General features: G+C 54.9%; 1 protein-coding gene across 5 annotated transcripts in view; it reads right to left on the reverse strand.

Moving 5' to 3' along the window:
• SYNPO (synaptopodin) overlaps positions 1 to 13,963 on the reverse strand; it is a 35,686-nt gene that overhangs the window by 6,258 nt on the left and 15,465 nt on the right. For 3 of the 5 annotated variants that reach the window (XM_073230593.1, XM_073230609.1, XM_073230603.1), the window contains exon 2: positions 1,703 to 4,053. In XM_073230593.1, coding sequence (XP_073086694.1) covers positions 1,703 to 4,053 — 2,351 coding nt within the window. Of the gene's footprint in view, positions 1 to 1,702; positions 4,054 to 5,715; positions 5,789 to 5,938; positions 6,047 to 9,171; positions 9,374 to 13,963 lie in introns of those variants that run through there. The other 2 variants (XM_073230600.1, XM_073230597.1) reach the window with 2 other exon arrangements.

A 13,963-nucleotide genomic window follows, 5' to 3' on the forward strand; every position in this document is an offset into this window, starting at 1 on the left:
CCCACTGGGGAGCCCAGAAATAGGGCTGGGAAAGAGAAAGTGGGTGGTGTTTGGCCCTCAGCCCTTGGGAAGCTTCCATCCGAATTTTGCCTTTCGTGGCTGTGTTCTTTCACCCCCCACAAAGCCTGACTTGGGGAGACTACGTCACATCAAAGGTGTCAGATGTGGTGAGGATCTCAGACTTCCTTCAACAAATGGGAAAACAGACCCAAAAATATACATGGAATCAGTCTGTTAGAATCCAGATCTCTTAAGTCCCAGCCTTTTCCTCAGAACACTAAGGCCTGCTCTTTCCCACCCCACTGAGCCGCTGTGCACCTGCACCTGCCATGCTCCTACTTCTCATGGCAGTGCTTGTGAGGGCTCGGGCAATCCTGAGCCTGAGGCTGAGCCATCCCAGACTAGGCGTCTGATTCCCTGGCCCCCCACAGCAGCTCCTTCCAGTCACACCCTCCCCTGCACACATCTAATCTCCATCTCTTCTATGGAAACAGCACATTTCCTTCCCATCTCCTCCCAAGGGACTGGACTGTCTTATCACTTACAAGGCCTTTCTCTCAAAGCTCCAGCCTGTCCTTTCAGTCCTCACATCTAGATTGTCACAGCTGGAAGGGCCCTTATCATATAAATGAGAAGAGTGAGGCCCAGAAAGGGAAAGTGACTTGGCCAAAGTCACACAGCAAATGGGAGGCTGATATGGGACCAGAAGCCCCTTCTCATGCCTCTCTCCTTGTGGCCTGTCACCCAGGGATGACTGCTTTTAGGAGGGCAGATCTTGGCTGAGGTTGAAGCCTAATAGCCAATGGATACATTGCTAGGGGCATCTCTCCTGACTACATGCCCACATCTGCACATGCTTCTCCAGGGCTTTCCTCTCAGGGATCCCCTGGAATCAGCCCTTATCCCAGAACAGTGAGGGCGAGCCAGTGGAACCAGGACTGAGTTCTGGGGTGAACCACTTTAGATGTCCATAAGGTCCGAGCCAGATGTTTGGAGTGGACATGGAAGGGGCTGGGCAGAGGGGTAGGAAGAAAAGCGTCAGACAGCAGTGGTGGGCTAAGTTCTCGTCCAGCAGAAGAACTGAGAAGAGGAGAAAATGTGGAAGCCGAGGCAAAGCTCTCTGAAGCAGCGGAAGAGAACAGTGTCCAGAAGGCAGAGGTGGAAGAGAAACCTGTAGAGGTGAGAATCCGGCAATAGGCAGAGAAATGCCAGCGGTTGGGGCCACAGTAAGTGAGGCCCCCCTGGGGCAACTGAGGAGGCAGGGCCTTGGCTGGCAGGTTCCACAGGCAGTGGCAGGCTTTGTCGCTCCAGAAGCCCATCTGGCTTCACTTCTGAGCCATTCCCCAGCAAGACGCTCACAAAGGCCAGAGGAAGCCCCCAGCCTCATTGAGACCTGCCAAAGTTCTGTCTCCACGACCCTCCTCCCACCCGGCAGCAGATTTCAGATCCCTCAGACATGGAGTCCAATGCCCTCCTGGCAGAGAGGGGGCAGCTGCAGCTCAGAGAGGGAAGGTGACTTGCCCAGCATCACAAAGCTAGCTGGCGGCAGTGTTAGCCCTCGAGCCCCGAGTTCCCATACTCCTGACTCTCAGCCTTCCTGCCACATCTGCTCTCCAGCTGGCCCTTGGAGAGGGGGCCCTGACAGGCAGTGGGATCCCTGTAACAGCGTCTGTTACTTGAAGCAGAAGGAAGGCTTCCACACCTGGGCCTCGATCCCAGCATTACGGGTAGAGAAGGAGGGCCTGGGAGCCTGCTTGGCTCTGGGAGACCATGCCCTGGAGGGAGATACGGGGGAGACATCGCTGCGGTAGGGAGGGCTCACGGCACTGGGCTGTAGGCCATCCTGGCCAGGGCATGTGTAGAGGCCCCGAGAGGAGCGGGAGGGCCGAGGCAGGGCCGGAGATGGTGGGAGGGCCGTCTTGGGCAGGCTGGGGGCCAGGTCCAGGGAGCTCGGCTTGGCAGGTGAGGCGGCTCTTGGAGAGGCCTTGGCAGGTTCCTTTACAGGTGAGAGGACAAAGAGTGAGGGTCGCAGCTGGTATGGCTGCTGCTTGGTGGGCTCTGGGCGCAGGACCCCATTCTCAGGCAGGTAGCCATGGTAGAGGGAGGCAGGTGGGGTCCGAGCTGGGCTTCGGGATGCCACTCGGAAGCCTCCAGGGACATTTGTGGAGTATTTCCAAGATGAAGGCAGGGACATAGTGGGTGAAGGGCAGCGGGCCAGTTCGGTGTGGCCTGAAGACTCAATGACGTACTTCTCCATCCGGGACTGGCGGCGGGCATAGAGCTCAGCCCCCTTTCCAGAGGCTTCGGAGAGGTTCTGATTAGGCTTGGGCTTTGGCTTGGCCTGGATACGTGGTGACTTGAGGCATGAGGCCCACTCAGGGAGAATCTCTTCGGCCACCACAGGGCTGGCCCTGCCCCTGGGTGCTGGCTCCTGCTGGAAGTTGGAGGCCTCAGCCCCCAGAGCGAAGGGCTCCTCATCCACACCTGCCTCCCCATGGTCCCTCTGTCTCCGCTTCTCATCAGCCGTCTGCACTAGATCTAGCAGGTCTGGATTTGGGGTCACCTTGGGCTTCTCCACAAAGGTGAACATAGATTTCCTGCTGCCCCTGCGGGCCATCGACTCCTCTAAAATGCCCGTCTTGCTGGCAGAAACTGCCTGGCCCTTCAGATGAGATGGCTTGGGGTCACAGCTGGGGTACAGGGCAGAGTAAGATGGGGGAGACCTAACCCGGGAAGCTAGAGGTCCTGTGGACAAGGTCTCAGCATAGGTGGGGGGCGGGGTGAAGTTCCCCAAGGGGTGTCTTTCCGAGGCAGGGCTTCGCTGTGCCACAGGCCTCCTCTCCACCATGGGGCTGTGGGACATTGTGTGTCGCTGTGGCTGAGGACTCCTGTCTGCCATGCTGGGGGACTGGGAAGCTCGAGCCTTCTCCCCAAGATGCCGTCTTTCTACCATAGGGCTCCGTTCCATCTGGCTGGTGCTCCCTGGTGCCTGGGTCCCAAAGGGCCTGGCCGTCCTATTGACCACTGGTGGGGGCTTGGCCAGTGTGAGATGGACCTCGCTGTACAGCTTGGTAGGTGCGGTGGTGGCTGCCCACCCAGATGTCTCTTGTTCTTCTGACACCATGGGGGCTCCAGGCTGGACATCGATGAGCAGGGAGCTGGACATGAGTTCTGGGGCAGGGGGCCTGGAACTGGAGATGGGAGTAGCTTCTCTGGAGAAGGTGCTGGTGGTGGTAGGTGGAGCTGATACCTTATCAATCAGGAGTGTGCTGGATCTCGCCTCTGCAGCCAGCTCCTGGGGTTGCCCGCCAGCACACAGGGTGCTGGGTTTGGAATCTGGCACTGTGCCATTTGGCGGGTGCTGTGCCTCTGAAGAATTCTGTTGGATGCTGGAAAGCGGCAGGCTCTGGGGGGTGAGAGCTGCCGGTGGGTTCTGATTGACATCTGTGGCTGGCAGGTTGTGGCTACTGTTAGAAGCTGGTGTGATGCATGTGGCACTGGGTGATGAAAGGTTTTGGTTGACATCTGCAGCTGAGCTGTGGACCTCAGCCGCTGGTGACGGTGGTGTCTGCTGGGCTTCTCGGTTCTGGGACAGGTGCAGACCATTGGCTGTGAGCAGTGCTGCATTCTCCTTTAAGTACACCACCAGTGGTACCTCTTCTTCCTCGCTAGCCTCCTCCAGGTGCCGCAGCAAGCCAGCTTTCTCCGAGTGCCCCTCCATGCTGTGACCAGGGGCCACGATGTCAGGGCTCTGGCAGTTCAGGTTCCTTGAAAGTCCTGGCTCAGGAAGTGAGGGGATACTCAGGCTGAGTCCTGGAGTGTGGCCTGTGGGGCTGGCAGGGGGCACTCTAAGGGACTCCTGATGTGGCTTCTGTCCCCTCCGGTCGTGGCTTTTCAAGGTAAACTCGTTCACTCTCTGCCGGCGCCTGTTGAAGAGCTGGACGCCACGGGAGTTGGGGCTGGGAGGGGTGGTCAGCTGGGCTGCGATCTGCCGGCTCCGTGCCTTGACCTCTTTCAGATCCTTCTCAGTGAGGCTAGTGCTCCAGCCCAGTGCTGCACGGAGGAACAGAGCACCAGTTAGCAAATGGAATGCAGATCCACAGGGTATATACAGACAGACAGACGATCGCCCGTGCCCATCATACAGATGATCTTTTCCTCTGGAATTTGGTCTTTACTCACTGTTTCTTAGAATCCCCTCTCCTCAGAAAGATCCCTGGCCAAACGATCATGACCCAGCTCAAACGCCACCACCTGTGTAGAACCTTCCCTGATCACCCTTTCAGGAGCAAGTGTGACTCCTCATTTGTATTGCCCCAGTAGGTTTTTGATACACACTTCACCAAACTCAGCAAGACCACCTCAGCCTGGCTGGCAAGGCCCCACTACATACCTGACTCATTTCCTACCACTCTTCTCATCTCTCACCAGGCTTTGTCCTGCAGGCTTTCTTTCTGTTCCTTAAAAATGACAATTGTTTCTGCCCCAGGGCTTTTGCATGTCCTGTTCCCTCTGCTTAGAATGCTCTTTCCCTGGGGGTGTTCCACGTTGGCTCCTCCTTGCCATCAGGACTCACCTGAACGTCCCCTCACTGGAGGGGCCTTCCTCTTATACAGGCCTCCCCCCTCCTATCCCACCTCTTCATTTTATTTTCTTCATGGTACTCACCACACTTCAGAATTATCTTCTTTACACAATTCTTTATTATCTGTCTTCCCACTTAGAAAATAAGCTCTAAGGGGGCAATGACCTTGCTTGACTTATGACTCTAGCCATGGTCACTATATGGCATAAAATGGGCACTCAGTAGACATTACTGAATGCATAAGTGAACCCCCAGGACATTTTCTATGGGCCTTTCTTAGTGCTCTCTACACTCTTCCCTATTTTACATAAGTGAAAAATGAGGTCCAGAGACATGTAACTAACTCCCCAAAAATCACAGAGCAGAGTGGCAAAGCTGGAGTCAGAACCAGTTATCTTCAGGTCCACAGCCCATGCTCAAACTGCCTGCTTGTCCCAAAAGATCCCTTTGGGATGTCTGGAGTCAGAGTCAGTGGGAGTTGGGGTTCAGTTTGGGGCAGGAGTCTGAGGCCTGAGGTCAGGGGTCAGGCTGCGGTCAGGCTCCTACTCATCTAGTTCACAGTAGGCAACCATTTCTCTTTACATCCCCAGTACTCAGATGGCACACAGTCAGCGCTCAATTTATGCTTATCAAAAAATGAATGAACAAATGGACGGATGAATAGGACAGCCTGTGGCCAAGGGTTAGCAACTCAGTCAATAGCTGGGAAAATCCTCCCTTCATGCCCCACCCCTTCCCCACCACCAAACTGGCCTGACTTGCCCCTGTGGGAAGCTAATTAGTTCTTGAGGAATCTGACCTGCCCTCCCTCTTACCTTGCCCTCATTAGCACTGGCCATGACATGCTGAGTGGGTCTCCAGGGTTAGTCTTTCTGGGCATCCTGCCAGCTTTCATGGACTCCCAGAGCTGAAAGGGCTCTTACAGAGGAGCTATTTGACCACTACCCCCATTTCATAGATGAGGAAGCAGCCCAGAGAGTGGCATGGGGCAGGGCTCACACTACAGTCAGCAGAGAGGCCCACCCAAAGCAGAGTAGCTGCAGACAGCTTCACAGGACCAGGACCAGCAGCCTCAGGCTCCCTGGCCCTAACCTCCTTCCAGCAGGACCTGGCTCCCTGCCAGCACACACCTGTGCCCACCTGGCCAGAGCAGTGAGAACACACAGCCTGCCCCAAGTGCCCCAACACCTGCTCCTTCCTGGGCTCCTCTCCTGCCTGGATCACCCCACCTGTAAAAGACAAAGGTTTGGGCGTTTGGCCAGGCTGCCCTCCTTGGGGGAGCTTATCAGGGAGGGAAAGTTAGCCTCATAGGTGGGCCCTGAGAGGTTGCTCAGTGTGTGCAACATATATCACCTCTGCTCTGCTGAGAAGCCAGACCTCCTGGCCCAGGGCTGGGCTCTGCCATCCGCTGGCTGTGAGACCCTGGCAAGCTACTGCACATCTGGGAGCCAGTCTCCTCACCTGAGGAAAAGGGGATGAACACAGTAAGGATGCGAGAGCCCGGGGCCTTACTGTCATCAAGCCCAGGGGACAGCATGGTGGGCTTACGCTGCCCTGGAATGAGCAGGCAGCTGGTGACCCCATTCTGCTCCCTGGAAGGGGTCAGAGCTGCTTCTAGCAAAGAAGAGTTACTCCACAGACTGAAATCCTAGAAGGGGATGTGACCCTCTTCAGGACAGACAGCTGGGGATTCCAGAGTTATGGGGTAGCAGGGACTATGGCCCCAAGTTGCAGAATCTCAGAGATGGTTGTCACAGGGTCCAAGTCCCCACATAATTCCTGCATCCTTAAAAACCACATTCCTGAGTGTACACACTCAGCTGACAGGGAGCTCACTACCCTGAAGAGATGCCTTCCACCAATTAACATTCCTCAGCTATGAAGTTGCTCCTTACGTCAACTTCCACCCTTGACATGGTTGTATCCCCTTCAGCCACACAGATAAAAAGCTTTCTCTTTCCAGCCTGACAGCCCTGCAGAGAGTCACATACACAAAGCACAGACTTGTGTGGCACAGTCAGGATAAACACCCCTAGTCCCACCAGTGGGTCTTGTGACATAATCATGGCGATTGTTGTTAACATCAGCTGAGTTCTCACTATGTACCTAGCTATGTACTTCAAACACATTATCTTATTTAATTTCCACAACAACCCTATGAAGCACAAACTATTCTTATCCATTTTTTAGTGATGAGAAACACCAAGGTTCGGAGAGGTAAATACTACCCAAGGGTACCGAACCGAGAAGTAGTGGGCTTGCTCACCCGTGGCTCTGTGTGACTCCAGAGAGCACCTAGCGTCTGGACAGCAGCTTCCCCCAGCGCACAGCTCATAGAAAGTGTTTCTGTGTTTGTAAATACCCAAGCCTTCCAATGTCCCTGCCCTTTTGTTTTTCTCCTCACTTCTCTGCTTCAGTCCTATCCCCAGGCTGGTTCTAAAGGCCATGGGTTTAGAAAATGCTCAAATGTCAGAGTGTGAAGGGCTCTCAGGGTTAAGCTGGCCTGGGGGTGCTTAGAGGGACAGGGTCACAGAGGAGGCCGAAGGCCAGGATCTGGTCTGCTGACCCCAGACAGGCCTGGAATTTCCCCCACGCTGCTGTTCTGGGACAAGAGGAGCACAGCTGACAAGGCCAGGGGGTGAGACAGCCCTGGCTCTGAGGAAGCTCCCTTGCCCCCCCACCCCGGGCCACAGTGACTTCACAGAAAAGGAATTCGGCAGGAGGCTTGGACAAGACCCAACCGGCAATTCAGATGATTTTTGACACCCTGCACAAACAAAGTTGAGAGAAGGGGGGGTTGGGCCAACTACGGGCACCCTAGAGTCCTCCACCTCAGGACACCCAGGGAGGCAGTTCCATCCCAAATTCCCCAGACTAGGGATCTGCCACCCTGGCAATGCCCCAGCCAATCAAGTCCAAGCTTGTGCTCCCTGGTGTCAGAGAGACAGGAGGTGGCTAAGGGCCACGAGGGACAGGCATCTCACTGAGCCCCAAGTCTGCCTGGCTACAGTTCGCACCTGCACAAGTCATAACTCTCCCTCTTCAGACTTCTGCAGGGCCAGGGTGGGGTGCTGGCCCTTCCAAGACCTGTGCTGCTCAGTGGGTCAAGAGCTCTGAAGACAGGCCTTCTGGAAAAGAAGTGCTGAAGGCAGACCCAAGGAAGAGCTGCCGGGTCCGGGGACCTGCGGTCCAACAGAGTTAAATCCCTCCCCGGGGGCAGGGGACAGAAGCCTGGAATACAGCCTTCAAAGGAGGATTGCAATGGCTGCTGTGACCATTGGGCCGTCATTACAGACCAGGTGCTGAGCTATGCGCTTTATACTCATCATCTTGTTCAATCCTGCCAACAATCGCAAGAGATGAATACTGTTATTCTTCACAGTTTGCAGATGAGACCAGAGATAAGAGATATCTGCCCAGGGTCATACAACTTATAAGCAACAGAGCTGGGATTCAAAATTCAAAGTCTGGCTGCTGAGTCTCATTTCTTAACCACTCTGTCTTCTAGACCTTGACTCTGGAGGAAGGGGCAGCAATAGAGACTCAGTGCTCCTGATCAGTGGCCAGACCTCTTTCTCCTCATCTGGTGATCAGTGCCCCCAGCAGTGCCCTCACCCCTGCATATTCAGCTGCCTGGGACAACTCATGCTTTCCTTCCCTTCCTTGTCTCAGAAGAAGAGCTGATAAACTCATTCTCAGTAGGTAGAAAGGACTGCTAGGACATGAAAGACTAGCGGGGTGGAAAGAGCCTGGTGTTAGGAGTCAAAGACCTGAGTTCTGCTTGTGCTCAGGTAGGGATATGCCCTTTCTCTCACCCCTGTTACCTCTACAGGCAGCTGCTGGTTCTGCCCACCATCAGGCCTATCTGGACTGAGGATCTGAAGTCGGGAGGCGGACCAGGGGAAGGGAAGCCAGAGCAGAAGGTCAGGACAGGGAGAGAATTCAAGGAAATGCTTCTTCACACAACTGCCGTCAATGGGAGTGTCCAGGCCCTGGGTAGGGTGGGGCAGGACAGGGAGCCAGAGACAGGAGGAGAGACTGGCTGGAGGCAGCCTACTGTAGCTGCCTGGGAGTCTTGGCAATGGGACAGGTAGACAAGCTGGGTAAACTGCCCCCCTGATGGGGTCAGGAAGGAACCAATGGCTGGCTACCGCACGTCTGGCTCAGCTGGAGGCAGCAAGATGAACTGGGCCTGAGTAATAGCCTGGCTACCTTGCTTGCCCCAGCCCCATATCCTCCCCACTGAAAGGAGGAAATGACATAGGCTCCATTCCCTGGGGAATTCTCCATTCCCGCCAAAGTCCTATTGAGTGCAACCCGACTGAGGCCTGGCAAACTGCCAGCCCTCCTCTCAGGAAAAGAAGAATTCATACTAAGGTGGGAAGGACTGTCAGGACATGGGAGATGCATAGGAATGGGAGTGGGGAGCCCCAGACCTACCTCTAGCCTGGCCGCAAACATGCTAGCAGAAGTTACCATATGCTTCTTGATACCCAGAGGGGAACTGAGACCAAAGAGGGACGCTATATGCCCTAAATTACACACCCCAAACCACAAAGGCACCTCCAAGTGCTCATCTTACTCACTCCGGCTGCGTCCTCTCTGCCAGGGCCTAGGCTATGCCTGGATGCTGAGCCGGCCTGGGTTGTCAAAGCCTCCGGATAAGGCAGCCAATCGCCTCGCTGACAAAGAGGAAAATCCCACATCGACGGCAACAGAGAGGAGCTGGATGTGACTTCTCTCCTCCACAGATGACTCAGCCAAGCTCTTTATCAGGAAAACCAATTTTGCAACAGCCTTTTAAACGGCCTCTCCGCCCCCAGTCTCTCCCCCACCAATCTTCCCACCCCGCACTGCCGGATTCATCTTCCTCCGCCTGGCTCCACTTGTGCCTCTCTCCTGCCTCCCCAGGATGGTCCTCATCCTGGCATTCAGGGCCCCTGCCCAAGAGCTTGCTAACGTGCTGTCTGTACCCTCAGCGATAGCCAGAGAGTGTCCAATGGCTGGCGCTTCCCACACCAGCCCTGTGTGTTCCTGACTCTGCTATGGAGTATGCACAGACCCCCCCACCCCAAACCGTTCTCAGTCTGACAGCCCCTCTGTGTACCCAACTCCCCGGCCCTCTCACCTGACTCAAATGCCACCACCCACTCCAAGAAGCCTCCCCTGACCCACCAGTATCTCATGTGCACCACTTAATAACCTTATCACTTTGCATATTATTCATTTTAGTAAGCGTTACCCTTCAGGGCACACTTGCTATGTGCTAGGCAGTTATTTCATTCCCAGCAACCCAGCTGTAAGTTACTAAAACCAGCAGTACCCTCATCTCCATGTTAGAAAAGAAATGGGCTCAGAGAGGTAAGGTGATTTGCTTACGGTGGCACAGATGGTCAGGGCAGAGTTGGGATTCAAACCCAGGGTGGCCCAGCACCCAGTTTCAGCCAATCGTGTGGGCCATGCTGCTTCTTTCCAATGTCTTGCTTTGCAGTAATCAGGGTATGGAGGCAGGGTTCTACAGACTACAAGAGCCTCGAGGGCAGGGGACCCCACTGCCTCACTTCTGTATCCCACCCCTTGTCCCCCAGACCTTCCACAGGTGCTTGTAGAATAATGGTGAAGTCCATGAGGATGACAACAGCCAGCATGTAAGGAGCACCAGATACTGCCACGCTCAGGGTTTAGCATGTGTTCTCTCATTGAATTCTCACAGCAACTCATAAGGGAGGCTGCTTGACCTCCACTTAACAGATGAGGAAAACGAGAATTAGCAAACTCACTCCAGGTCTTAAAGCCAGCAAGGGGCAGGCAGAGTGGAGCTGGAACCAGGAGTCTGACTGATTCCAAACCTGGGCCCCTCCTTTTGTAGAACTCTCTTCACAAAGCACACTTTCCCACCCACTGCCACAGGCACAGCCTAACAGCCACTTCCTCCAGGGAGCCCTCACCAATTCATCCAAATTCCTAGATCAGTGCTCCTCCCCTGCTCAACCTGGCCCAGGGGCCTCAGAGCAGAAGGGAGACTTGGAGGAAAGAACAGGTTAAGATAGCTCAGGCATCAAGGTCTGAGGGGGAGGAAGCCAGGCTGGGCCCAGTTCCTGGTATCTCCCTGCTGGAAGTGGGTGGGAGTCAGGCAAGGTAAGAGGGTGGTTTGGGGGGAAACTGAGAAGAGGGCTCCGAAGTCGGTACAGGTCTTAGCTAGCACTATCCCTGCAGGCCACAGGCACTGCCCGCTGATGGCCAACCAGGGCCTTGCAATGGGGCCCTCCTCTGCCAAGGGCCAGGTGACACCACCGCCTCCTGCCCACTCTGCTGGCCTAAACACTGATCTACAATTCAACATTCAGGGACTTGGAGATGGTGACCCAGACTGAGGCAGGCTCAGCCCAGGTGCACAGCAAACTGGAAAGGACTGGTTCTCAGAGAGCCAGCTGCAGACCCAGGCTCCTGCTTCCCGGGGCTGCCCTGCCAAGCCCTCTCCTGATGCATCAGGCTGCAGCACCCCAGCTCTGGAAGCCTCAGGAACACAGAAAGGATAGCCTGTCCTCCCAGGGAAAACCCTTAATTCAGGAGACAAAAAGATGGCAAGCCAAGGTGGGGGCGAGGTGATTTCCCCTAAATGTTGTCTCTGCCAGGGCCTGGGCTGTGCAGGCTGGGCTGACTAGGTGAGGCCTGGGCCACCTCTGGGACCTTAGCACACCCAGACCAAGGTCTGGTACTCTCGGGGCCTTCCATAAAAGTGCAGCCCTCTCCTCTTTGCCCTGTGGCAGCCTGGGGCCAAAGCTGGTTTCTGTCCGGTCTAAAAACCCCCAGAGTCAGCAGAAGTCGTCACCCAGGAGGGGTGCAAAAAAAACTGAAGGGTGAGCCCTCCCATAATCCAAATACACCTTTACATTTTGTTCCAGCAGTCCCAGGAGACAAATTCTAGATTCATATAGACTCTAGATCAAATATCTAGAGGGTGGTTCCTAGAAGAAGGGGGTGGGGGGGAGGGAAGGAGCAAGTCTATGGGTGAAGAGGGAGGTAAACTTCAAATCACCATGTCAGACCAAAGAGGCAGAATATTCCATTAAATACCAGGAGAATATAGAGCTTGAGAGTGATGAATTAGGATGAAGCTGAGAAGGCTTCCTGAAGGAGGTGGCATACGCCTTAGGAATTGAAAGATAGAGATGTGGAGGCATTCCATGCAATGGGACAGCTCAGAAAAGGCTGGAAGGCTCAAGGCAATCCCCACCAGCACCCATGCCCCCAAATCAACACCGGCCGTGGAGGAGGGTCCCTTTGACAAGAGGACCACCTGCTGGGCTTGCCCAGAGGTTGAGGGTGAACCGGAGGGTCCAGGGAGAGTTCACAGGGGCTGCAGACATCACAAGGCTCATGCCCAGAGACCAGGAGGCCTGTGCGTTCCGCCCTGGGTGGGTTACGTAACCGCCCCGCTGCCCGGGCCGCAGACCCAGCCCGACCCGCCTCTGCCTCCGCCCCCTCGGCCATCCGTCTCGGCGGCTGAAAGGCCGCTGAGCAGCCGAAAGCGAAGGCCAGCGCCCTGTGGTAAATTCCCCACATTCCTTCCTCACAGAAAAATAAATAACTGCGGGGGGGAAATCGCAGGAGCGATGATGATGACGGCCGGCCGCAGCCCGCTGGGCCCTGCGCTCGGGAGCTCGGCGTCGGTACCCGGACCGCAGGCCCGACGGGCTGGGGCTGCGACGCCGCGGCTACTCGCCAGGCGGGGTCGTCACCGGCCGCGCGGCCGACCGGCCAGCCCCTCGCGGGCCCCCACCCCACCCCACCCCGGCGGAGCCGCTTCCAAGTCTCAGGCTCGCCTGCCTCTGCCAGCAAATGCTCTGGGAATCCCTCGGCCATGACAGGTGACCACGGAGGGCGAACTTGTCAGCGGTGGGGCGCACTTCATTGTATTACTCAGGTTGCTGTTTACTGAGCACTTCTTATGCTCAATGGTTAAGTATTGTCATTATTTTATTAGGTTCTTTTACTTTATCTTTGCCAGCTGTGAACTGGGAATACCATTGTACCCATCTTACAGGTGAGGAAACTGAGGCTTAAAAAGATTTTTGTGATTTGCCAAGGTTATTTGGTCAGTGAGTGTTAGACCTAAGAGGCGCCATATTCCCATTCCCACCTCTCACTCCCACATCCATTTAGTCGGCCTGGCTTCCCCAGGACAGACAGCCTTTCTTTGCCAAATCCAACTAGAGACTGGATTGGTTTGGAGCAGGCTGTTCCTCTCCCACATCCTGCTCAACAAGGAGTCCTGTGCAACGTGTGGGGCTGCCTTTGGTAAGTCACTTCAGGTCTCAAGTTCCTCTCATCAGTAAAACAGGGATGACAAAACCCACTTTGCACAGTCGCTGCTGAGCAAATGAGATGAATAAATGATTTCTATAGTATAAAGCACTGTGCACACCTGAGGGGGATTTAACTTTTGCACAAACCCACCTCTGCATAACTTTACCATGCTAGGGCTCCATCTGTCTCTCTCCTTCCTTCTCCAGCCCTCTCTGAGCCTGGTCTCATTCTTCTGCTCACAGCCCAACTTCCCCCTCACCCCCCCAGCATCCTTTCTGCAATTGGACCCCAGCACCACCTCAAGCTATGAGAACCAGGTTTGAATCCCAAGTCTGCTTCTTGCCAGATGAGAGCACCTAAGCCCCAGACTCCTGGGAGAGAAGGTGCCGCTGAGGCTGGCTCCTCCCACTCAGGATGCAGTCCTGCAGCCAGGAGGGCCCAGGGCCTGTGCTGAAGGCATCTGACCCTGCCATGCCCCCCATGCCGTGTTCACCACTAGCAGGCACTTCTGGCTCCCCTCTGGCAGGAGGAGTCTCCTGCCAGAGGAGAGGCTGAATCCCTCAATCATCCAGCCCCACCCTCCCGTTGTCCACCAAACTGCAGAAAGAAAGACTGGTGGCCAGGAGACTTGGCTCCAGAGTCTGTTCTGTCACAGTTTGGGTGAGACACTGGACTAGTTCTTGGCCCTATTTGGCTTCAGTGTGTCCATTTGTTTAAAGGGGAATTGGTCTGGACCAATGATTCCTAGAGTGTGGGGCCTTGACATCTATCGCAGGAGCAAAAGGGTTTAATGGTATCTTGATATTTTACATCTTAATAGTTATGTAAATTTCACCTTGGAAAAGGAGTATAATAAACACACCAGACCTTTGAAGGGCATATTACTGCTTAGGGAGAGGTAAAAAAGTTAGACAATTTAAAGGAAATAAGTAAGTATAGGTGGTACTTGCTTCCTTCATTCAACTGATATTTACTGCACACCAACTGAGGGCCAGGCATTGTTCACAGTCATGAAGAGAAAGAGACAAAAATCTCTGCTTGCAACCTACTAGGGGAGCAAGATAATAA

This window comes from Manis javanica, chromosome 1 (assembly GCF_040802235.1).
Source record: "Manis javanica isolate MJ-LG chromosome 1, MJ_LKY, whole genome shotgun sequence".
Classification (NCBI taxonomy): Eukaryota; Metazoa; Chordata; class Mammalia; order Pholidota; family Manidae; genus Manis; species Manis javanica.